We start from the raw sequence: 26,834 nt of genomic DNA on the forward strand, positions 1-26,834 counted from the left end.
TGGCTGTTTAAAAATAAACTATTCAACGGATTTACACCAAATTTACAATAGCATGCTTTTGGGACCGAGCCACCACTCCTGGCGTACATTTGGTGAAAATCTGTCCAGTGGTTTTGGCTGAATCATGAGCACACATTTTATTCCATTGGGTCTCTGGGTAAAACCACAGCTTTTGGGAACCCCTAAAACTTTGCCCCTTTGCACCAAACCTCACCAGCTTTGCAGAATCAATCTGACGGGGCCACATATTTCTTTTGCAATGTTTCGTGAGGATTCGTCCAGGAGGGCCGAAGTTATAAGCTGCCCAAAAAATGCTCTTCCTATGGGTTGAGCAACTTAACCATAACTACAGGGCTGCTGCCGCAGGCCCTGTAATAAATATATATATATATATATATATATATATATATATATATATATGTATATATATATATATATATATATATATATTGTCGCCACGCTATAGTTAAGGTGCGTGGAGAGCTCCATATGAAATCAAAAAAATGAATTGCTAATAACTTTTGATTTATACGATGAATTTTCTAATGGACAAAAAAGGACCATTTTTGCTGGATGTCACAGCGAAAACAGTCGTACGGAATTGGGCCAGGTCCAAAAAAACGGGAGCATGAAGCATTGACTCACGATCCTTTCGGCGTCTGGGGTTATGGCATCCAGTATTTCCCCCAAAAAATTAGAAATCTCTCTCATGGTGCATTGCAGCAGACAGGCTTTTCAGAAATGAAAAAGCTGCCATCTTTTTTTCCCCGATGCAAGCAATAACCACGGTTATACCCATGGCTCCATTGAAAACAAAAGGCAGAAAAATGCCATTTTGAGGTGTAACAACTGTCAAATAGCATTAAGGAAGAGGTGGAGTCCGGAATGGCAGGTCACCATGTCAAATTGTGTAGTTGGAGGTGGGTTAGGGACCAAGTTAAAAGCACAAATGATTTCCCATTGCCACTGTTATACGGAAGCAAGCAGGAATGAAAGTACATCCCATAGAAACAGTGAGTTTCGGAGGGAATGGGAAAGGGCTGGGTAAGTGAGGAAACCTTGAGGGAGTTGGGGGAAGCAGGCACAGATGGGGGGCACTTGGTGAGTGCCTGGGAGGACATAGAAGCATTTTATTTTCTGTCAATTTTCCCGATAACCTTGGGTATCTAACAACTACAAATAACTGCAGATATCTGTAGTACATTGTTATTATATGCCCAGTTATGGGAAAAACGTTTTAAATAAGTAGAAAAGTAAATTTGTGCCAAGTCACACATTCCACAATGTCACCTAGTAGCCATCGCTGGAAGTTCACCTCCAGTTCTGAGCCACAACAGCAAAGCATTGTGGGTATGCAAATGAGCTCAAATGCAAACCTTTTTCTCCAGGAAATTGTCTCTGCCTAACGAGGTAGGGTATGAGAAATCAATTGCCATGGGCAAAGGCCATGGCTTGTGGCTTGGTGGTGTTTTAAACAATAGAGTGGGCAGGGGCGAAGGCCGGGCATGCTGTAAAAATATACAATGAGTCTGATGCACATGCATAGTGGCCACAGCCCGAGGTTGTTGCCAATGGCCATGGCCAAAGGCTATGGCTAGTGGCCTGGTAGTGTTGTAAAATGTACAGTAGGTACGGCCGAAGGCCTTGGCCACTGGCCAGGGCCAAAGGCCATGGCTAGTGGCCTGGTAGTTTCGTAAAATATACAGTAGCCATAGCCAATGGCAGTTTGGAAGTTGAAGGTGTGCTAGGGACCAAGGTAAGAGCACAAACAATTTCCCGTAGCTGCAGTTATAGGGAAGGATAACTGCAGCTACATAAGAAAACGTGAGCAGGAAAGAAAGTGCGTCACAGAGAAACAATAAGTGTTGGTGGGGAATGGGAGAGGGCTAGAGTGGTGAGGAGGCCTTGAGGGGAGTGAAGAGAGTAGGCACTGATGGGGCGGGGGGGCATGGTGAGTGCCTCAGAGGACAGGGATGCTTTTTTGTTTCTTAGTTGTTTTCCCAATAACCGCTGGTATCTAACAACTACAAATAACCTGACTAGATGTAGTACATTGTGATTATACCAGCGGTTATGGGAAAAAAGTTTTACAAAAAATAATATATTTGTACAGCTACCGTGAGTTAGGGGGTGAAAAATAACTAGCCAGGGCAATGGCTAGTGGCTTGGTAGTGTTTTAAACATAGCGTAGGCATGGGCAAAGGCCGATAGTTTTTTAAAATATACAATGGACTGGTAATCTGTAAAAAATACAGTGGGCACGGCCAAAGGCCATGATCACTAACCAGGGTCGACCATGGCCCATGGTTGTGGTCACTGGTCATGGCTGAAGGCCATGGCTAGTGGCTTGGTATTGTAAAACATACAATGGGCACAGCCGAAGGATCTGGCCACTGACCATGCTGAAGGCCATGGCTAGTGGCCTTGCAATCGAAAATATACAGTGGATACGCATATATAGTGGCCACGACCCAAGGTCGTGGGCACTGGCCATGGCCGAAGGCCATGTCTAGTGGCCTGGTAGTGTTGCAAAATATACAGTGGACATGGCTGAAGGCCATGGCTAGTGGCCTGATAATGTTGTAAAATATACAGTTGACATGGCCGAAGACCATGGCCAGTGGACCTATTAATGTTTTCAAACATACAGTGGGTCCGGCCGAAATAAATGGCCAGTGGTGCGGGAAAAAAACTTTGTATAACAAAACCCTTAAAATTCACTAAAAATATGTTAGTTAAAGTTTAGTTAAGGTGACCAAATGTATTGGATCACAACCCCTGAAATTCAACGCATTTGGGAAGTCAGGACCGGCTTCACTGAACATCCCTGTAGCAAAGCCCATGAACATAAAAGAAGGGATTCACATGACATACAAAATGGCATTATAGGGGACATAGCATTACGGGGGACATCAACAGGAGCGCGTCGAGTAAACCTGTCCTGTCGTCCCAAATGCGCAGAATTTCAGAATTTTTATTGCAATTCATTTGGAGATTAGGAGGGTTTGCAGTGGGATGGGGCATTGGTATCAGAACATTTTCATCTTGCTGGGGGATCCAGCGGGATTGCCGCGGGATTCCCATGAAAATGTTGCCAGACACTTTTGAAAAACAAATACACCACATGAACCTACAAGTGAAATGGTGGGGGATAACAGGAGAGGGAGGATTCACAGGACCTACACAAAGGGGGTGCTAGAAAGGAGGAGAGGGGTGCACATGTAAAGTTGCAGTGGTGATGGGGAAGACTTTTAATAATGTCAAGGATTTTTCCCATTCCCGCCTTAATTAGAAAATAATGTATTACTGCAGGAATGATTACCGATTATGAAAAACTACATTTGAATGACCGTAGAGATTTTTCAGAGAAACTACCATGGAAATGTGCGTCCCGGGAGGATAGCACAGCGGCAACGTGCGCGCCTTAGAAACAAGACGACACGAAGCAACACAGGTTCGATCCCCGGGTCCGCGCTTAGAAACATCTGGGTGTTTAAGCGCGTTATAAATACGCAACTAAGTGAAAAACAATTACGCAACTACAAAACAAACAATTCCTGTAACAGCGCCTCGATGCCTGTGGGCTGTGTGAGCGCTTTAAAAATGTAAAAAAATAAAAAAATAAATAAAAGTAGAGAGATAGAAAGAGAGCATGGGCCATGCGTCACTGCCAAAGGCTATGGCTGGCGGGATCTGGTTATTTACTAGGCAGACAAGGGGGTGGCAGCAATGGCCAATGGGCCTCCATCATTTTAATAGTTGGGGCAACATCAATGTTGGCCATTGGAGATGATATAGCATACCAAAAGGAGTTACGACAGACTTAAGATACTGTTGCCAATGGCTATGGCCTCCATCTTTAAAAAAAATGATTGGAGCAACTTCAACAGTGGTCAAATATAGCATAATAAAACCCTTGAAATCCAGTGAAAACCTTCAGTTGAGATAATCCAATTTACACTGGTCTAGTTTGGAAAGTCACAGCAATATAAACGCTTAACCTGAAAATCCGATATGTATATTTACTCGAAAATATGAGTAGGCATGTTAGTGTATAGTCTGCTGCGTATCCAGTGGTAATGCCACCGGAGGAATGGCTACCAGGTGGTGACATTTCCCTACAAATGAATATCTCACATTTGAAGCTCACATCCTGTGTGGTGATGCTCAGTACATTTGTTAGAGCCAAGTGTATCCATTGCTTATAATAGTATGTGTATTTCAGTAGAGGGTCAGTTATTTCCCAAATGTTTGTATGGATAGAAGTGGTATCAAATGTTGGCGTTGAATGCTTTAGATTGTGGGTGCCTACACAATCTATCTGCTGGTCTTTTTGGGTGTCTCCATGGACGTTGCATGGTTGGAGCTGTGGGAGAGGCAGATAATCAGATTTGCCCGTGTAAAGGGCTTTGGAGATGCAACTCAATTATGAAACGTTGGATTTTAGCCTGGATGGGAGGCAATGAAGGGTGATCCATAGTGGTGTGATGTGTTCATATTTATCCTCTGCTCCCAGAGGAGGCACACTGCGGAATGGAAGGGAGCCAGGGTGGGGTGGGGTGGGGTGGGGTGGGGTGGGGAGATGGTGGACTTAGAGAGGCCTGTGAGAAGGGTATTTCCATGGCATTTTGGGTCAGAACTAGTGCTTGTACTGTTGCATGTAATTTCATAGAAGACTGATTTCCAAGTTGTAAGTATTTTTGTGTTCATGTGCTCCTTGATGACATCAAGCGTAGCCTTCAAGGAGCTACAGCCCAACACTTAGCTTATCCTCTCTACATTTAGAAGTGTGTCGTTATGCACAGTTGACAGAGGCTGGGTGTAATGCAGTGCTCTCTAGGCAGGAATGGTGGAATGATTCAGAAAACAGATATATTTATGAAGAGACCGAATTCCTACCTCTCACCAACAGCACCGAACACCCAGACATATAGACTTGGTAATCAACCATGAACTCTGAGGGCTTCACACCTGAGCTCACCTCCTGCACCAAGTCCCTTGGGTTCCACATCGACATACACCTCTCCTTCAAGACACACAGCTTGGTATCAGCTCTCCCTTCTGTGGAATTCAAGTCCTTCCTCCCTCTGGACAGCTTTAGATCTACAGTTCAGGCACTGATTCTATCCAAGTGGATAGGGGCAATGCCCTCCACAAAGGCCTCCCGTTGTCTTCCCTTGTGCCCCTGAGAAGTGTCCTTCATACGGGCGCACGCCTCATCAAGAGTCTACGCAGATACAACCACATGACCCCGGCCCCCATCAACCTAAACTGGTGACCACTGCATGCACAAATCACCTTCAAGTATTGCTGCATCATCTATAAGGCAGTCACCCAGCTACCTTGCGGAGAAACTCAGCATCTCTGGCAGACAGCGCACAAGAAGAAGCGAGGACATGTGCAGAATTGAAATCCGCTGCTGCAGAAAGAAAAGGACCAGTAAACAAGCCTTCTCTAGCTATGCCCCAAGACTATGGAACCCCCTGCCTGTCAGCATCAGACTCGCCGCCACACTCCTACAATTCACTAAAGAACTCCAGGCCCACCTCTTCAAGGAGTCTCCCCTCCTCAACACATAGGCCATTATGTCACATCCCGCTCAACCTGACTCGCTTGAGGCTGTCCACCCCTTTCCACCCCGCCACCGTGTACAGCTGTACCCCTTCTCTGTGTCCCTCTGTATCCTACCCCGCGCTGTATATCTGTTCTGTTGTTACCTCTGAAAAGCATTGCATTATGCATCTGTTTTGTTCTATAGCCCAGTAAAGTGCTCCAATGTGTATCCGTATTGTTGTATACCTCTGTAAAGCGCTCTGTTGCTTCTCGAAGCCAGGTCTGTGCTCAATACATACCATAATAATAATAATAGTAATAATAAATAACCTGTTTAAATGCAAGATTCACCAAATGAGTGTGACCTAAGTATGATAAAAAAATAAACCTAGTTCTCAAAGGCCCTTGCCAAAAGAAGCAGGTCTGCTCATGGAAATGGCATGTATGTGGTAGTGGAATCTGGATGAGTGAGGGAGTAAGTGATGCCCATTTTAGATGAGTGGGAGGGAATGAGCGATGAAGGTTGTGGATAAGAAAGAAGAACAAGAGAACAAAGGGACAGTGAAGACCCTGTTCCCTTACTTCTGCTCCCCTGGGGAAGGTGACATGCATCGGAATGCACTTTCTTTGGAATTCAGCAGGGTCTATGTAGCCTCTAAGGTTTCTGCTCGAGGAAGATACCTAGTATTATTGCCTGGCCCTAGTGCAAGAGTGACTGAGTGATAATGTGGATGTGGACGTGGATGAGCATTGGATCAGAGTGCAGCTGAAAGTGAATGTGGAAATTCAGACCGTGAAGTTGGGTGTGAATGTTCATGATTGTTGATGAGAGATTGATTGTTATTATCGATTGGGGAGAGGACACAGTGATGGACTTCTTTTTTTAATTGTATTTTTTTATTATATGTAACTGGTTTATTTCAAACATTTACAAAAAAATGAAAACAATACCTATTTAAAAAACATATAAAATATAACATCCTTTTCTGAGCTGAAATACAAGCTCCAAAAAATTCATTTCTGAATGGAAATAATTTGCCGTTCATACACAACAAAAGTGTTTACAAACCTATAATTTGAGATTCAATCAAGGTTAAAAAGCAATATAAAGATAAAATCAAGGCAACATTCTCACCCCACATTAACCGAGACCAAAGGAGGTTTTGAGCATATTCGAAATCGAGATTTACCTCGAATTTAAACAGTCTAAGCCTAGTCTGTCTAAAATGTGGACAGTGATTTGATTTTATTGATTTCATTTGATTTGATTTATATATAAATGTGCACAAGGATGAACTAAATTGTGTAGAGGCACACTTGGTATCGGAGGATGAGCACAAGATACATGGAAAATTGGAAAAAGGAAGGCTGGTGGGGGACAGAAGTTTAGGTCATGTAAAGGTCACATTATCTAAAAAGAAAGGTTTTCAAAGCTCTCCGAAACTTACAGACCGATTGCAAGGTCTTTATTTCTCAGGGGATGGTATTCCAGAGCCAAGGGCGATAGATAGCAAATCTCCTGTCACCCCTCATCACACATCGAGAACGGGGAAAATTCAACAACAAAAGAGCCCCTGAGCATAGAGGTCTGGACGGTTGATGTTGGCTAATATTATCTACCAAATAGGCAGGGGCAAGCATGCAGTCTGAAACTTAATCCTGTCTTCCATCGCCAACCAGTGAAGAGAACGGTGTGCACCAGAGACATGATTATATTTTTTCAGGCCACAGATTAATCTAACTGCTGTATTCTGGGCCCTTTGCAATCACTGGAGTTGTTTGACGGGAATTCCAGCAAGAAGACTGTTACAATAGTCCAGATGTGAATTTACCAGTGACCCCACCACCATGGCATGGTCACTGCTCGGAACATATGGCAGGACTTGTCGTAGAATACACAAGGATTAAAAGACTTCCTGAACCTTGGCACTAACCTGGCTTTCACTTCTGAGGTTCTTTTACCAGATACAACCACCATTTTGTATCTTGGGGGAACATTTAAGATCAGCCACCAAGCAATGGAAATCCTGGGGGAAATGTCCTGTCCTGAGAAGATGCTGTGGTCCAGGCAGGGCAACCTCAGTCGTGGCTGGATTTAATTGCAGCTGGTTTGCTGACATCCATTCGCTAACCTGTGTCTTTTCTACATCCCGCATTTTGATGAAGATCTGAGTATCATCGGCGTATGAATGAAAATTGATCCGATGCCTCCTTAGAATAATCAGCAATGGGCGCAGATAGACATTAAAAGTAAAGGCGAGAGGGAAGTGCCCTGAGGTACCCCACATCCATTTTGGCTGGGATCAGAAAGAAAGCCCCCCCCCATGTTCACCTACTGATAGCGATCAGACAAAAAAGAGGCAAACCATTCCAAGGCATGATCAGAAACATTGCATTTTACTTCAAGTGGCTGAGTAGTATAGAATGGTCGACAGTGTTGAAAGCCACAGAGAGATCCAACATTATAAGTAGTGAAAGATCTCCATTATCCGCGGCGTCCAACAAGTCATCCTGCACTTCCAGGAGTTCTGTCTCGTCCCAAATCTAGGTCTAAAGCCGATTGCAAAGGGTCCAGCAATAGCTCCTTTTTCACGAAGGTCTGCAATTGATTAGCAACGACCTTCTCCACTAGTTTGCCCGGCCATGGAATACCAGCAATCGGGCGATATGTCTGCAAAACTGATATATCTAGATTCAACTTTTTCAAGAGTGGTGTAATAATAGTTTTTTTAGATCTAGAGGCACAGAACCTTGCTCTAATGATTTGTTAATAAAATGTGTCATAAAAGGACCAATCGTCAAAGCCAGCCCCTTTGCTGTGCAAGCTGGCAGTGGGACTAACAAACCATTTGAAGGTGTTTAACTGTGTAATCAATGCCAACAGAATGCCTGGAAACACAGTCAATTATCCAATACCTTAGTGTTTTCAGGCATTCAATGTTCCTAGAGAAGCGACTGTCCATGGAAATCCCCAATGCCTTAATAGATGCCCAATACTTGGTCCATTCCCTAGTGGTAAATTGATTTAGATGAAAACGCATATAAAGTACTTATGCCTTATTACAAGGAAAGCATTTCAGGCATGTACAAAGAAGCATTTCAGGCATGTACAAAGATGTTCCCTCTTCCCAGAAAATGTAGCCTATTCCTTGGATAGGCTGCACCCTTCTATTAGATCAACCGTACAAAGCCAATCATGTCTAAAGAGTTTCTTTTTACAATACGTGGGCGCTTGATGAGTTCCTCTTCACTCAAGTCAAGTAGAAGACACATCTTCTGTCTATATAGGTTCAGAGAGTTAGGGGAGGAGTCTACCACCAATAAACCCAAGCCCAAATATAATGAATTGCATGGAGGATTTACAAATTTTGCAAAGTTTAGGAATTGCCTCCAACGGTATCTGGTAAGTAGAGAAATGAGTCCCAACTCATGTCTAATAATAGCATTTGGCATAGAATTGGAAAAACCAAAAACCTCTTTCCAGACCGTCCATGTAGACAGTTCAAATAGTTGCCTAAATAGAGTAATGACATATCTACTCCATAAAGTAAAATAGGCCTACACTTCATCAGATAGTACTTTAGAAGTGGAAGCAATGCGAATTTACACAACCTAGCATATAAACATTTTTATGTGATAGCAAAGGTCAAAGATTTTTTTCTAAAAGAGAAGATTTCCTCATTCATAAGGATGAAGAATTGGTAAGATTGTATCACAAGTATCTCAATTCCAAGACTTGATCAATTAGTTCTGTCCCCATTGACCAATACATAGTTTTAATCCTGTGGGTTTTTGAAAATGCAAGAATTTTGGATTTAAGAGCATTACCTTGCAAGTTGTTGTCTGCTGCATATTTGCGGAAATGGATTGTATGTAACTTGCAGCCGCAAGCAGTCCAATCAAAGAGGATGAGTTCATCAGCGAAGGCCCACCAATGCATCCTTAGCCTACTCAAACTCACAGGAGTATATTGGGTGTATTCCACAAGTCATCAATGGGGACACAGTATTACAGTGTAGTAACACCACACGTTGTACTAAATTGATGGGGATTATAAACCTCAATAGTTTGTTCCACAATACAGATTTAATCACAAAGTCAAAGGCAGATGACATGTCAAGAGATGCCATATAGATTGGGCCATATTGACTATATCTCACTGTATTCAAAAGATGAGCCAACATAGTGGCATTTAAAGGTGTCCCCATCTTTTTCCTAAAGCCAACTTGAAAGCTTGAAAGAAGGGCTGACTGTTGCATAACAATTTCTAGTTCCTTAAGAGCCAACAATGTGAAAACCTTTGAGGATGAATCCGTAGGAGCTATCGGCCTATAATTTGCAGGATCCAAGGGATCACCCTTTTTAAAGATGGGAATTATCAGGGATTGAGCCATGATGTTGGAATGCAGTTAGATGTAAACATATAGTCAAATTGGATTTTCAAAATTGAGGACCATAAGACTGTATCATTCTTCTAAATCAGTGATGGGGTATCGTCCGGGCCCGATGCTCTAGATGGATTCAGTTTATAAGCGGCCCGCATAATGTGCTCCTCAACCCAACGACAAACACCCTCAATGAGAGTGCCCACACATGTGTCCAACACATCAGAGAAGGCTTTTGGCAATGTATATTTGTTAGTAAAGAACTTAACCCAGGCATCCTCAGAAACAGAAGACTCTCAGGAAGCATGAGAGGTTCCGACAGTTTTATTAATGGTCAACCAAAATGTTCCCATGTTGTATTTACAAAGGTGTTTAAGCATTACCTGGTTATTCCTAATATACATATCTATCCTTAAGGATTTTGAAAATGTTCTTATGAATCTGACAAATGGAATTTCTATCTTTGGCATATTGCTATTGGGTAAGGCTTTGACCCTGAACATGTCTAATTCTCCTATTCTTTCATCTTTTGGAAGCAGCAACTCTAACATCGAATATACATTCAAAAGGTTTCTCCATCATGGCCATGGTTAGGCCCACTGTCCATTTCAGTCAAAGCAACACAGTCTCAATCAAAATAGTGACCTTGTCCAAGTAGGTCAGCTCTGAATTATACAACACTCCAGTTGACTCTACCTCCTCCATTAATAAACAAGCGCATTTATCACTTAATCTTTGATTCCATTACAGAGACATTCTTGGCCAAACAAAGGAAACAAAAGCAGGTGAGGGAACAATTTTGAAGTCAGGAACTCTCACAGCAACTAGAAAGTCCAACATCAGATGGTGACCCAGCCCCGGATCCCAAAGGTTCAATGGTCCACAGTTCCCCTTAACCGCTAAAGATACATAAACATAATACATTCTCGAGATGAAGTTACCTCTATGCAATGTATATATGGGGGAAGCAGTTCTTGTGGATACCTCTATTTGCTGTAGATCCCATTTGAAGAGAAACGTATCCCAGTCCCTTCCTCTTCGACCACTAGAAGTCACAGTGTAGGACATAGCACTTGAGTTATACTTGAAATCCTCCAAGCAATCACAGTTAAAATCACCCCACAGAATAATAGAACATTTGGGTCAAGCAATCACCAATTTCTCCAGTAGATCTGATAGTTTTTGGAGGAAACCCTCAGGTTTATACGTATCTGGGTTCCAATAGAGGTTAGCAAGCAACATTACCCACTTCTCATCCAAAGACTTGATGCGTACAGCTAGGAGACCATCAGATGAGTGCACCAGTTTAGTTGCTACTTTTAAATTTATATCAATTACAATTTCCAACCAACCCCTTGGTCGCCCAGAATTGGCTCGTAAATCATGACTAGTAAAGGTCAAAAAGCCTCTGAAATCAAAGTGGGCAAAGGCCATTGTTCGCTGGAACATAAAAACCTTACATTTGTCCAAATATCGAGATTGAGATCGGATTGAGAAACCACCTATTGAGATTGCTCAGTCCACATGCATTCCATGAGAGTATGCTGATAGACCAGAGGCTAGGGTTGGGACAGACCCTGCTTAATAGCAGAGGTTTCTAAGGCTGCCTCAACCCAAGACCAATCCTGGCCTTCTTTGGACATCCCTGAGAATTGAGCCACCAATGATTCAACTGAAAGAGAGGTATTGTTGCCTGCCTGCACGTCTTTAGATACCACATTAGGAACATGTGTGCAGTACAATACGCATTCACTGCCATCTTTCATTGAACTGAGAGCATACAGTTTAAAGCCCAAAGATTGCAAATTGCATCACTGTTCCTATATAAGATTGCCAATAATATCAGATTGAAAACCACAAAACATGTGATTGTTATTAACGAAAAGCAAAGTAATCCACTCAATATCATCACAGTGTAACAGTCGAAGTGCCGGAATCGATTTAAATATATCCAGCAACTTAGATCTATTCAGTCTGAATGTTCCATTCCATTTGGGTCACTTTCCCATCCCCTAAACTTGGAGGAATAACACCCAGGAATAACCTGGAAATGATAGTAAAGGGCTTCTCTATTAAGCAGGAAGCTAGATGCCTAGAAAGAGCCTTGCAAATGATCACATGCCTCTCCACTAGAACACCACTCATTTGCAGTGTCAAAGCCACACATTACCTCCAACAACTCAAACCCCCCACCATTTGTACACAGACACTATTCCTCATTGTCAAATCCCTCACCAAATCTCACCCTCTATGCCCCCATTCACTGCAGTATGTATCTCTCTCCTGGACTACTTCAACTCCAAAAGACAAACCATCTGGAAAGCCCTCCACTCTGCTCTCCCACTCCCAAACATTCCAAACCATGGGACACCAACCACCCCAAAGACATAGACACCCTCATCACCCTTACTACCAAATCGAAACCTGTATACTTCCTGAATGATGCATGCTCACCTCAATCAAAATCCAAATGCATCACCACCCTTGCTCCCCACTGGTCTCAACATCATAAATTACTGTCTCTCACATGGTTCTATCTCCTGTGCACTCAAAACTGGAAAAATTGAACTCTCCTAAAAAAGAAAAACTCTCGACCCCATGCTCTCCGAATATTACCACCCCATCACTAACCTGCCATACCTTGCAATAATCATGGAATGCTTTGTCACTACCCAACTGCAACAACACATCACGACAAATAACCTACTTAACCTCTTTCAATCTGGTTTTAGACCTGGACACACCTGTGAGACTGGGACATTTCACATTCTCTATGTCCTCCACAACATCGCAGACAAAGGACACCCAGAAATATTTGTGCTCCTCAACCTCTCTGCAGCCTTCGACAGCATGGTCCACACCATTCTACTCAACATCCTATCCCACAGGATGAAACTCTCAGGCACCATCCTCGACTGGTTCACCTCTTTGTTTACTGACAAGACACACTTTGTCTCCACAGACTCCTTTCAATCTGAACCCACCATGGTCAAGTACAGCGTCCCAAAAGGCTCCACCCTGTCTCCACTATTCTTCAACCTATAAGTTGAATCCCTTGGATAGATCCTAAGCAAATAGTGTACATTTCCACCAATACGCAGATGACACACAAATATACATCCAAATCTCATCCTCTGCACAATTTCACATCCTCCAAAGCATTTCTCCACCATCACCACCTGGATGGCCACCCACTCCGCAAGCTCAATCCTTCCAAAATGGAATACACCCTCATGCCCCCCTCCTCCACAAAGACAAACCCAAACTCATGCCCTGGATCAAAGAACTTGCCACAGCGAACTCACACATATCTCTCGGCACAACTGTCAAATCTCTTGGCTTCACCATTGATCCCCACCTTTCCTTCATACACCACATAGCTGCTGTCCCCAAAACATGCTATCTAGAATTACAACTCCTAGTCCTACATACCATCATCCTTCATCCTGATGAAGTCTGCACTACGCTCCAAGCACTATTTCCCTCCAAGCTGGACTATGGCAATGCTCTCCTCACTGGAGACCCAGCCACCACCTCCCTTTCATTCACACATTACCCCATCTCTCATCCAGTTCCACTGGCACACTGCCACGTGTATAGGCGCGTTACAAATACCATATCATATCATATCATATCACGTAAGGGATTGCCTTCAAATGACTGCATTGTTTTAAAAGCCATCCACCAAAAAAACGCATCTTACCTTCACAACAAACCAAAACTTATCACCCACACAAACATCAGACAAGCAAGTCAGCATCTCCTAAACATTCCACTCTGCAAACTGAGATGGACACAAAACAAGCATTTGGGCACCCAGAGAGTGGAACACACTACCCCCGTACTGCATCCTCCATCACAACTTTAAGAATGAGCCCCAAAACCTGTTTTCACCAGACATAACCCCGCCCGCCATCTCCTCTGCTACCACTCATCTATCCTAACATTTCGATCCTATTCTGAAAACATGTTGTAACTTAATTTGCACCTTTCACCTTTTCAACATTTAAACCTAGTGGACAATCTGGGTGTGAAAGTTCTCTAACTACGTGGACCACACACAGATTCTTATTGACCTCTCAGCTGATTAAGCCACAGCTCTGGAGAGAGGGACCATAATCTTTTCAGCAATACAGTCATGTATGGCTCGAAACTCATTATCTCTTAATAACAAAAACATTTAGCTGCTAAAAATGGGTAAAGGTCCAAGATTTTAAAAAATTGACCCACAATACAGTCACTTTAAAAACGCTGGTAACGCCATCACGGTAGGCTATCACGTCAACACACTGGGAGTCTACCTAGACTTGCATCTAAATTCTAATGAGCATTTCTTAAAAACGTGTGCTCTTACATGAACAAACTGCTGTAGCAAATCAGACCATACCTGTCGGTGCAGAATATGGCAGCAGTGGCCACTGCCACTGTTATTTCTAAACTCGACTACTGCAACATCCTAATGGTCGGCATCTCACTGACAAACATAAAAAAACACTTCAAACTGTGCAAAACGGAGCGGTACGTGCAGTATCTGGTCTCGGGAAGCGATTGCATGTATCACAGGCTCGCCGTAAACTACACTGGCTTTCAGTGGAGAGAGAATACAGAATAAGGCAAACTCCCTTGTGCACAAGTGCCTGTCTGGTAATGCGTCCGTATCTCTGCTTACGTCTACAAAAAGCTCACACAAAACGGTGTCTGAGATCTAATAAAAATAGAATACTGGCATGCCTGTGCTTTAAGCTAAAAAAGCTAGGCGGCACCAGCTTCGATGTATGGGCCCATGCGATGTGCAACGTACTGCCTATCTTATTGAGGACAATACCATTGCTGTCCCATTTCAGAAAGACTTGTCACAAGGTCACACCCTAGCCTGGCTGATAATTGACTTTTGGTAAAGAATAGACCTCCTCAAGGTCATACCACGTAGATGGAATACATTGAATAAAGTTCATCCTAAAGAAGATATAGAATACCTCCTAAACTTTTGGAGCTTCTATCGACATGAAGTAATGTACTCATTTTTGTTTTAGGAAACTTCATGTTTACACAGGAAAGCAATGAACACTTTGATGACTACTGTATGTTTCCCAAACTATGGGAAAAATTGTAAAGGCATACAATATCTATGCTTAGTACTGTAAATGTTTGATGTTTACCAGCTGTACCCTATACATCATTTGTAGAATGTCTAGATTCATGAGATGTTATGTATTGGGAAAGTCTAGCTGCGCACTCTTCCAATATGTTATGTGGTGCTCTTATTTTAAGTTTGAATATATTTCATAAAAAGTTGGCCAGTCACTAATAATAAACTCCAACTTTACTGAGTTTCTCATTGCAGTTTCTGTACACAACCAGGCAGTGCATGCCAGTTAATTATATACTGACAGACAGCCTTACAAGAAATAATAGTTGTACTGGAATAAAGTGCAAAGGAATAGCAATTACATAGGCAGGACTCCACCCCTTTGTTTGTAGCCATTTCAGAAAGAGTCTGAAGACTGTTCTCGTTGACAAGGGTAGAATCTAAGAAACTCTTGGCTAAACAGATTCTACCCCTTATTGTTCTTATCTTACGTCTGTCCTGTCCGCGCTCTGAGGCCCTCGAGTTCGTGGCTCTATACAAAAAATAAATAGCTCGATAGAATAGTCCTTGTCTTTTCCTCTGTGCTATTTTATCTCAGAGAACTTTCTAAAAGAGGGGTTGATGTCCCATCCCTTTTTCTTCCCCCTTACTACATGTCCTAATTGTTTGTCCCCTGTATATATTGCGCTAAGAAAAATCTACAGCTATAAAACACCACCCAGAAACAGACAGCTGTTCTAAGAACCCATTGTTTGCCAGTAACTGTCTGATTTCGTGTGTGTGTGTGCACATGCGTGCGCGTGTGTATGTTTGTTTTTTAAATTGCATCATGTAATGATTGCACTATTTTCTAAAGAGTGATGTCTTAATTCCCTGCCAAAATGTCATGTTTTCATGACTCTCTCGAATAATGAAAAGCAATGAAGGACAATCAAAATGGCGTGGAATTCCACTGGAGAAGACGTGGTTATGTTTTCCTCGGAAATACTGCATTCTTGGGGACCGTTTTCAAAATGTGATTGCAGCCTTTTTTTACATTCCTGAAAACTAGAGCATTCGTTTTCATTAGTTAGCATTAGTCTAAACGTACATATCCCATGATAACATCAGGTCACCACTAGAAGCTGTGTGCACACAAAATTCTCACCACTAAAACAGCAACCTTGCAGCTTGATTTGATCAGGGACTTTGGCTTCCCTACATAGATAGTGTATGTGGAAGAATGGAGCTCATGATTGACAGGTTATTTATTTCGCGCTTAATAGCGAGAGATTGCTAAAAACGGACCTGGGGATCGAACCCATGTTGCTTTGTGTCGTCTTACTTCCACAGCGAGCACATTGCCCCTGAGCTATCCTCGCAAGACTATGTGACCATGTGCCTTGAAATTGAATTAACTTCATCTGTTCTAAACCGATGCAGTACCCTCTTCTGCAACTCAACATTCACTAAAGTTACTCAACTACAAGAATCTTATCTGCACTTAGTGGTCAAACCGCCACCCACTTTCAATGTATACCTTGCTGAAAACAACTCTTTCAAAGGTTCAAACAAAACCTGAATAAAATCTCGAAAATATTCTAAAAAACCGACCTCTTCCCTTTCTCCATGTCGAGCTAGAAATGTCACAAAACTAGTTGCATGCTCGCAGATGGTGAAGAAAAGGTAAATTCCAGGTGATCAACATCAACTTTGTTAATACTGTAGATCTCCTATTAATCTGAAAAGAGGAAATCAAGACATCTGCTGTCTGGCACAACCCCTCCTTAAAAGCTACTATTCATTGCACAACAAAATCCAGGTGCTGGTATAAATCCCCTGCCCTCTCACTCACTAGGCAGTTTGAAGAGATATATAGCAATCAAAACTACCCAACCAAAACCCAACTGTCTATTTAACCAACAAAAGTCAGCTCTCAACCACCCTGAAGAACGTAGGGGTAAAACACCTCTAAATGCAGTAAAACACTGCTCGATGTAGTGAAACACTGCTCAATGCACTTCCCCTGCCAACATTCCCAGGCACCGGCTCCTTCAAAGGAACGAAAATGATACAACCTAGAAATGAGACTGCCCGACTCTATAAAAGCAGCCTTTCCTCCTCTCTTCAACCCAGAAGCACATCACTCGGTGGTCCTGTTTCTCACACCATGGCTTAGTAATGCTTTCTTTCATCGCCACTGACTTAAAGCCTTCCAACTACACTGAATTCCAACTGACAAAAGCAAGTGTTAGAATCTATTCCTAGCCAGGGCAGCAAGCATGCCTGACTTGCTACACACAAGCATGTTCTGCATAATTAGCAATGCCTACATTGGAAAACAAAGTTCTGGAACAATTGTTATCCATACAGAGCCAGTGGGCACGTTTTACACAACCGTCTCAGAAACAAATGGATGGCGGTCATATTCAGCCTGTCAGTGGAGTTTGATGCCCATGGTTATAGGACATGTCCACCCATCCTCTCCGCAAGCAGCAACATGGGTTTTAAAGTCATGGAGTGGGTCTCTTCTTACTACTCTGTCTGTTCTCAGTTTGTGATTGGAGATTTCCAGTTCCATGTCTCTCCCTGTACAGTACTGGGCGTCTCATAGAATATATTCCAGATCCTCAGCCCCAATTCTATACAATTGCTTCGTAGAAATATGGAGTCATGCTGATTGGCTTAGACAACTCGGGCTACCCGTGTGCTGCTGACCATCAACTTTACCTTGTAGCAAAGTGTCTTCAAAGAAGGACGGCACATAAATAAGACTCCCTCAAAACATTGAAGGTTGTGTGTCATTCTACCTACACAAATTCAACATCACCAATTCAAACACAGTCTATCCACTCCGCCATCCTCCCCTAAGCTTAAAAGAATTCCAGCCTGTAAGCACATGACCGGGTATTGAACCCATGCCGCTGTTCACTGTCTTCCTTTTCAAGATAAGTGTGTTGCCCCTAAGCTTTCTGCCCGGCATCACAGCCAGGGCCGTTACGATGACTAAGTTTACGCCACAACACTTTTGGTAATTTAGTAAAACAAGCAGTACTTGTCAACTACGTATAGAAACATTCAGCCATGTGTTTATAATGACGACATTCCTATCAGCCTGCACATTTGCTATAAAATATTTTTAATCACCTACTAAACTCTAGAACTAAATGACCCTCTATATTTTTCCTGTAAACTATCGATTACCATAACCTCATTTTCTACCTAGAGAAAATGATTTAACTGGACAGAAATGTTTGGAGGTATGAAACTCGCCGTTAGTAGTCTGGGATCCCCTCGCTCCTGATATGTGGCAATCATCTGACCTTCTGGTCAATTTGCAGACTAATGAAGAGTCTTCTTTTCCATTGATTCACTTCTAGTAAACTATATCGGTCTTCTGTCGGGTAGCCACCAATGTCTCTGGCCGAATTCTCCACTACATGTCAGATTGCAATTCCGTAAGGGTGTCCACAGTATTTCCCGGAGCCCTTACTCTTCTCTGACCGGTTACTCCTTCATTTATCTCTACACTCCCCTATCACTTCCTCCTCCTTGGAGCATCTTCCCTTTAGTTGTTTTGCCATTCTTGCAACTCTACGCCACAGATTTGGGAAATGCTGTTTCCCCTTATGCATGTTTACTGTTCATGTCACAGCTGTGAGCTGCTATCGGTATCTTAAATCCATATAAATGCATAGAATAGCACAGTGAAGAGTAATCTAGTAAATATATGTGTGTGAAGCCTGCCATTGCATGGCTCTACTAAACTATCTACTAAGTAAAAAGCCCAAATGCCCTTAAGAATGCGTTTCCAGAAGCAAAAGTATCTAACTTTTTCACCAGTGGTAAAAATGCAGCAAATGCATTTAGCGCCAATTTTGCTGCTTCGATATCACGGAATGGACTAACCCAGGTTTGCGCCAATCCATAAAAAGGTTTTCACTAGAGGAAACATGAGTCAGACTGTGTTTTGTACTATGCTTGCTGGGCTGCTTTAAAAAGTGCCTTTACTGGAGTTTGTTTACTGTTTGCCCTCACTAAAACATGTGTAGATAACATTCTTTGGGGTAAAACCTGTTTGCTTATTTCCCTGTCACACAAGTAGAAATATGGATGCTAAATCAATGTGCTCAATTATTTGCACATGGATACATTTAGAATAATCTAAACCCAGGACTTCAGTGGCTCAACTGAAAATTCATCTTTTGGCTAAAGTTATTGTATCCTACACACATTTCAAAAGTTATGTCTTGCTTTGCAAAACAGTGTTTGCTTCTATTGGCTCTTGAAAGAAAACGAATAGAGTAGGTGCATGCTTAGTGTACTAGAGCTGGTGTGTCGTCTTATGTGGAATGGTTAAGGTGCACGGTTGCAAGATGTTAGTGGTATTAGGTTAGTTGGGGGGGGGGAGTAGTTAGGGTCCGGTCCCTTCTTGGTTCTTGGTTGGTGAGTCTTTCCTTGCATTGGGAGATTGAGGTCAGCTCCAGAATCATGTGGTGGGGGCGGGGGATCACGTCCCAGTGGGTGTATTATGAGTAGTGATCGGATTCAGCAGTTCTCTTGGCTTGACTAATAATAAATGGGGATCCCAATAGGAATTTGATGTGGGCTAGAGAGGCTATTTATTTTAATATATGGTAATATTACAATATTTATTCACCTCGATCCCCTAGTGTGTTAAACAAGCTGATTTGGCACAACCTCCTGAAGTTTGAACAGCTAATCATTGCATTGTAACAACCTAATGCTCTGTGGAAAGCCAATGGATGTGTCAAAGGGGACGCAAATTGTTCACAGGAGCAACATATGCTGCAGTTGTGTCATTCTGCTACTCCTCTGATACTTTATTTCCACCCATTGGCGGATCAGTAGCCAATGGTCAACACAGTCAAAGTTGGTTCATGGAGAGCAGATAATCATGGGCAGAGGGCAGTTTTTTGTTGGCCCATTATTCTCTGTAGGGATAATAAAGATGGCCGCCGAGCAGTCAAAGAAGACACTTAAGTAATGAGGAATATTGTTAGCTTGTGCTATAAAGAGTAATACATCATAACCTATTCCATTGCTATAGGTGGCGTTCTATACGTTTCTGAAGACAAATATCGCATTACATCTTCTGTTTAGTCAACAACTCTGTTTTGTTTTACCGCTGATCCCAGATCCATCCACTTCCATAGCACAATGACTTTGAATATGAATTGGCAGAAAACTGAGAAACCAACCCCAGGGCATTGCAGATCAGAAGCTGAAAAACAATCTGTCCCATGGGAAAAGCATGTCTAATCCATGAATTTTTAAATAATTGATTCACTCTTTTTCTTGCTAGACTGAACACAAGATTTTGGAGCAGCAATTCACATTTTGACGTATTTCCAATTTTTAAAGTGTTACTGTTTTAAGCAGGTTGTCCTTTCTCCTGACTGGTGCTGCTAGTGACCGACCTTGGCAGCTTGTACCTTCAGGGCCGAATGACAAAAGACTGTGTTGCTATTCCTTTCAGACCCCACGACAAGGAAGAACGCAAAAGCTGGGCCCGCGGCTCGCAACCGGTATGCCAGCCAGTGGACACTGAACAGGCCGCAGCCCACAATCTCAGCCCACACCCTCACCACAGACTGGAGGTTGCCCACTCCCAGAGCCGCAGGATCAGTGGACAAGGAAAGTGACAGCTACAGTGTCAGCCCATCTCAAGACACAGGTACTATGGCCGCCTCATTGTGCTCTGGTCATTCACCACTATTTACGAAGCACTGTGTGTTTCTAATCACATATCACCATCCCTCCTTTCATCGTCCTTAAATTTCTGATCTTTGATACCATGTTTTGTCATTAATATTAATGACCTGCGTAGGCATACGATGTATGTTCTTATAGAGTATAGTTTTAAATTCCTTCCAGGAAGTATAGATCAGGTGTAATGTTCATTTGGTGATTGCTTGAGGGCATCTAGTGTAGTAGATATGATTATAAAAGAATGGTGGTTTTAGGCCAATGGAAATTATTTGTGGTGCTATGGCCATTCTTTGCGGGCAGAAGTCCATATCATTAAAACCATTGTAATATCTTATACCACTTGGCTACTTCTTTTGTATTACATAGTTTAATGTTTGTGCTGGATATATCAGAAAACTTGTCTTTCTATGAGCTTTTAAAGTCTTCAATCGTAAATCAAAGTTCAACTGGAAATGATCATCGCCGGTCAACCACTCAGATCTTGATGAGTTGTCTTTGTTCATTTAACGCAATATATACAGGTCCTTATTTGTTTTGGTTCTTCTATCTGCTTCTTTCTTTTAATTTAAAGTCACTTCTCCCCACTACAGACTTGTATTTCTTATTAACAGGTTAGCTTAGTGCTTTTTTACCAGGAAAAGGGATCACTTGTGTAAAGCAGGCTTGGCCATCGAGATGGATGACTTGTGTGTAAAGGTTCTCTTTGCGAGCAAGGAATAGTAACAAACTACTCTTGATATTGCCTGTGTAACCCTTTGGGCGAGTGTAAAAGTCTTGTCTCTTCATATCATTATATAGGCATCTTCACGAGTATTAATATCACCTCTGTCACATCCGCGTCAATAACACCCACTACTTGCTGCACCCTTTCAGAGCAGCCTTACTGTTAAAGAAGTTTCAATTTGCATAGTACAATGTCATATTGTGAGGCCCTTTCACAAACGCCTAAAATACGCATTTCATGATACTACCAATTTCAATGATTACAAATTATAGAGGCTTTGGTCAATAATTGGATGAATTTCAGTACTTCAGTGATGAAATAGAAAATTCGAAATATTTAGTTCAGAATAACAGCATTTAATTACTTAAACATCTACTTTTACCTCTCAAGGCAACCCTATTTGACTAAACCTAGTACAATATGGTGCATTTCTATTGATGAAATATCAACAAGACGAGACAGCTTACACAGTATCAGAAAGTACTGAATCCTTTCTCACTGACACCCACCAAGCTATTTTCATTCAAACTATTGCCAAAGTTACACCGGTCGTACCTTTCAGCTTTCATGATCAATCTCATTCCTCTAAATTCTTATAGATATGTGGAGAAGAAGGTCTCCAATTGCAGACCAGTGATATAGTTTAATCCTTCATCCAACATGTCCTTAGCGGGTATGGCCAGTGTTCAGACCTACTCTTTGCTGTTAAGTGAGATACCTGTAAACCTCCACAATGAGTGACGGATTCATATCTTTAGAAAATATGGGGAATGTCAATATTTAAAATCTGTCAATCTTTCCAGCTAGCCTTCTGTCCATTGCTGCTCCTTAACACATTTCCCTAAAGAAACCGCAAGCATTTAGGCTGCTGGCAATATACACTGAATGCACATAGTGACCTCTGCAGTGCCTGCTTCGCTTCATACTTACCAAAATCCTTGGCATCTAATGGATGTTTCTTTAGATTTGTTAAATCATTTCATGGCCATAAACTATCCTTCAGTTCCCATGTCCTGATGATGAGATTTCCCTCATCGAACTGTTGATCATGGAGAATTGCACACCTGTTCTCTTTAACAGGACCCCACAACCTTGGCAACATTCATCTCCGTTCTTCTTCTTCATGAATGCTTAACCTTTGTGACTTCTCTTAATTCCTATCATAACCAGCGCAATGTCCTCTTCCTTCACACGGTTGTAGTGGGCAGCCTCTAATGCAGTCTCGGGTGATACCACCTTGCAAACAAGTCAAGACGAATTTCCAACTGGTCACCTTAGTTCCCCCATTTTTCAACCTGCATTTTCAATTGACATTTTTGATGATTTTAGAGATGGGGTTTGGAGTTTAAGGCAAGTGATCCCAACATAACATTTCTAGCAGTTTCTCAAATGTGGTTTGCAGTGGCACATACATGCATAGCAATACCAATGTAGTGGCATGATCTTGGATACTCCTGGCATCAGAGAATGTGATGTCACAATACCCTTGACCCCAATCACCTCACATGAGAACTTGTATGCCTTTGGCTCTATTGTCGACACAGAAAACAACAACAATGTGGATACAATCATTCTACAATTAAGATCAAATTAATCAGGGCATTTCAGTAACCGTCATTAGAATAGCTAGGGTGATCACATGATATACAAGACAGGCAGGGGAATGGCTATGGTAACCAGGGGTGAAGCCCTTATCATCCAGGGGTGCAGCTGAGATATTTCGGGCTAAAATCATCATTAATCACAGGGGCTGATCATCAATCACAGTGCTCAGCTGTCAATCACAGGGGCTCATCCATCATTCACAGTGACTCAGCCATCACTTACAGGGGCCCACACGCCAATCACAGGGGCTCAGCCATCAATCGCAAGGACTGAGCAATGAATCACAGGGGCTGAGCCATCAAACACATGGGCTCAGTCATCAATCACAGGATCTGAGCCATCAATCGCAGGGGCTCAGCCGTCAATCACAGCGGCTCAGCCATCAATCGCAGGGGTTCAGCCTTCAATCACAGATGCTCAGCCACCAGTAACAGGGGCTCAGCTGTCAATCACAGGGGCTCAGCCATCAATCACGGGGGCATATCAGGGTATTAAACAGAACAGCGTTCGTATAACCAAGAATTGTCATCAGACAACAAGGTCAAGCCATTATATAGCAGGATATGTTTATTATGTCAGCCAAAAAAACCAGCACAGATTAAAATGACTCAACTTAACGGCACCTACATGTATTAATAACGTATCTGAGCAGTTTACAGCAGGTGCAATTTAAACGTTTTTAAGCTTTCATTTTTAAATATGTCATTGTTATTCTTATTGGAAGCAAATTTGAGTGGGCACCACAGGGGTATCGAGTCTAGCTGGCGTTATTAGAGGTCTCTAGTAAGATGAGTCTTCGTTAGTTAAATCCTCTGTATAGGAGCTGACTGGAAAAGGCCTGGAGACACCCAAACCCAAAAATACAGCAAAAAACAAAGATTAGGTAATAAACCAATCATGCAGCCGCTCTCTTAAATCCCATGTTGGGTTCTTTGTTAGTTGTAATTTCGCTATGTATAGTTCCTTTGATCCAATTTTTGGAAAAAATACAAAAGTCAAATATCTAGTGATTTTTCAATGTTGGTTTATCTATCAAGTAGAAGTTTATTATATAGAAAAAAGTGACAAGTAGCCACCAATAATGTTCTTCGTGAGGAAGAGATTGCCATAAATCACTCTATCCGTAGACTTATATTGTGCCAATGCATTTCGGAATACAACAAATTCCTTCATCAGAGCAAGTCTGATGTAGGTGAGTAATGGCGAAATCTATGTTTCAGAGACCAGGCTGCTCCACCGTGTACGGCGAGCAGGTGCATGATTGGGTTATTACCTAATCTTTTTTTTTTTGCTGTTATTGTTATTCTTATTGTCATTATTATTGTCGCTTTTCTTCACTTTTATGGCACGAAGCCGAATAAAGTTATTTCAGTATAAATAATTTATTCAGTGTGAAAAACGTCCTAAAATACATCAATGTGGCAACAAAAAAACACAAGACACTATCATCGCAATAAAGAAAACAATAGGACCTCATAGGAAACAGCCTTGAAACAGCTAAAGGCACTCTGCATGTCACAAAAAGCCATCCCCACATCAGGACCTAGTTACTGTCAAGAACACTTTATGAAATACTGGCCAACGAGCCAGGCCCCTTCATCCAAGAGACTCCTCCCTCCAGTGGTCAAAGTGAGCAGGAACGATCGGGAGCGGTGTTCCACTACTTTCACCATTCCGGAACTCTTCTTTGTGAAGTTAATGTACACTTCTCCACTTTACCACCGGATATCAGGTACAGCTAAATTGAAATCTGTTTAAATTCAATTGGCTGTCCACCAGCAGGACTGCAACCTTTGAAAAATGTATTGCACATTGCTCCCTTCCTACGCTGTCTGCCGCAGGAGTCACAGTCCCACTACTTTTTGTACACTTCTACCACTGCCTCCCTCCTCCAAATCCCGTTGTTCAAGAAGATAAGGTACACACTCGCAGTCCTAGCCCCCAAGTGGCCAATGGGCCGCAGATTTATATTCCGAGCAAAGCCAGCTCAATATGGTTTCGTCAACACTGAAAGACCTACATCTTCACCTACTGACCCTGCCCTCCTCTGCCCCCACCACATCCACGCGTTTCCAACTTTCTTGTCTGACACCTTGTCGTCTTCTATCTGAAGCGAACTTGTTTTGCATGGGGGTATTACAAATACCATTAAATAAATAAATAACTAAATAAACAAATAAACATTGGGACACAGTACAAAACCAGAAAACAGAGTCCCTTTTTACAATATGTAAAATCACCCACGTAGACCCGGCTGATATCGTATATGAAAAGGGTCATGCTGGGAAAGTACTGTGTTCTAAAGTCATATTCTCTTCTATTAGATTATAACATACACAACTGTGTTCATGTGTGTGCCACCAGTGAGAAGGACAGTGAGAAGAATACTAGTAGCATAGCATCCGCCGTTCCTACCAGTAACAAAATAAATATTACTCCTGAAATTAATTATCCCCCTGATCTTTCCTACATTAAACTCCATCTCAGACCAGACTGACCCATCTACCATGATAGAAATGTACAACAAAATGATGCTTGCATCTCTAGACCTCATTGAACCATTGAAGATTAGAAAGAGCAAACCCTGCCAACATTTAAGCACGTGGATTTTGCCTCACCTTAAAGCAATTAGACAAGAGAAATGTCTAAGCGAAAAAATCTGGAGATCAGACCCCTCAGACTTCAACAAGAATAACCTGAATAAACTAGCCGCCCTCTACAAAAAAGAAATTATCCTAGCCAAACAAACCTCCTACAACTCCCGAATCTCCCAGGCCAAATCAAATACCAAAGAACTGTTTGCCATCCATAAAGAGGTAGAAGCACCAATTCAAGCTCCTGACTCCTGCCTCAAGGATAAAAATTGGTGTACGAGTATACAAAATGCCTTGGCCAACAAGATAACAACTCTCCAAGCGAAGATTAAGAATAAAACAAAGACACCCTCATTGCCTCCAAGACTGGTACGAACGCCATACCATTACCTCGGACCACCCTGACTCCACCTATACCACTTACCCCCTGTTTCCACTTTCACAAAGTATCTATTAAAGAAGTCAAAAAAGTTATCCTTGCCCTCAAACCATCTAATTGTCACGGTGACCCATGTCCAGCTCAAATCATAAAAGATGCTGCCCGTGAACTGTCCCCCTTCATCACTAGAGGGTAGAGGGGACGAGTGTGTAGAGGGGACGAGTGCATAGAGGGGATGAGTGTGCAAAACAGGTGAATGCATAGTGCATGTGAGGGCATAAAACAAACGAGTGCCTAGAGCGAATGAGTGCCTAGAGCAAATGAGTGCCTAGAGCGGAGTGATCGAGTGCCTAGAGGGAACAGACGTGCTGCGTAGAGCGGACGAGTTGCATAGAGCGGATGAGTATGTAGAACGAATGAGTGCAGAGTGCATGCAGTATGGATGAGTGCGTAGAATGGATAAGTACATAGAGCTTCTGAATGTGTAGAGCAGAGGGAACGAGTGAAGTGTGTAGATGGATTCTATATTGATAGAACAAATGATATATGTGAATGGAATTGATCACATATATGGATGGAACGCGTGCCGGACGTGGATGGAACGGGTGACGTACTTTGATGGAATGGCTGACATATGTGGATAGAACGGGTGGCGTATAAAACAACTTAGAATACACGGAATGGTACGGATGAAATATGTGGATGGAGTACATAAAACAACTTAGAATACACGAAACGGATTGGAGTAAATAGAGCGGTTTTGAGTGCGAGTGGCGGACAGGAGTGCGAGTGG

General features: G+C 42.4%; 1 protein-coding gene across 3 annotated transcripts in view; it reads left to right on the forward strand.

Annotated features, from left to right (window-relative positions):
• The window catches only part of DSCAM (DS cell adhesion molecule), a 1,793,910-nt gene that overhangs the window by 1,613,253 nt on the left and 153,823 nt on the right, over positions 1-26,834 (forward strand). For 2 of the 3 annotated variants that reach the window (XM_069636048.1, XM_069636049.1), the window contains exon 31: positions 20,507-20,704. The exons of the other annotated variant lie outside the window; for it this stretch is intronic. In XM_069636048.1, the coding sequence (XP_069492149.1) occupies positions 20,507-20,704 (198 nt within the window). The remainder of the gene's footprint in view (positions 1-20,506; positions 20,705-26,834) is intronic. 3 annotated transcript variants of the gene reach the window in all.

The sequence above is a fragment of the Ambystoma mexicanum genome, chromosome 7p, assembly GCF_040938575.1.
Source record: "Ambystoma mexicanum isolate Mex_15411 chromosome 7p, UKY_AmexF1_1, whole genome shotgun sequence".
NCBI classification, from domain to species: Eukaryota; Metazoa; Chordata; class Amphibia; order Caudata; family Ambystomatidae; genus Ambystoma; species Ambystoma mexicanum.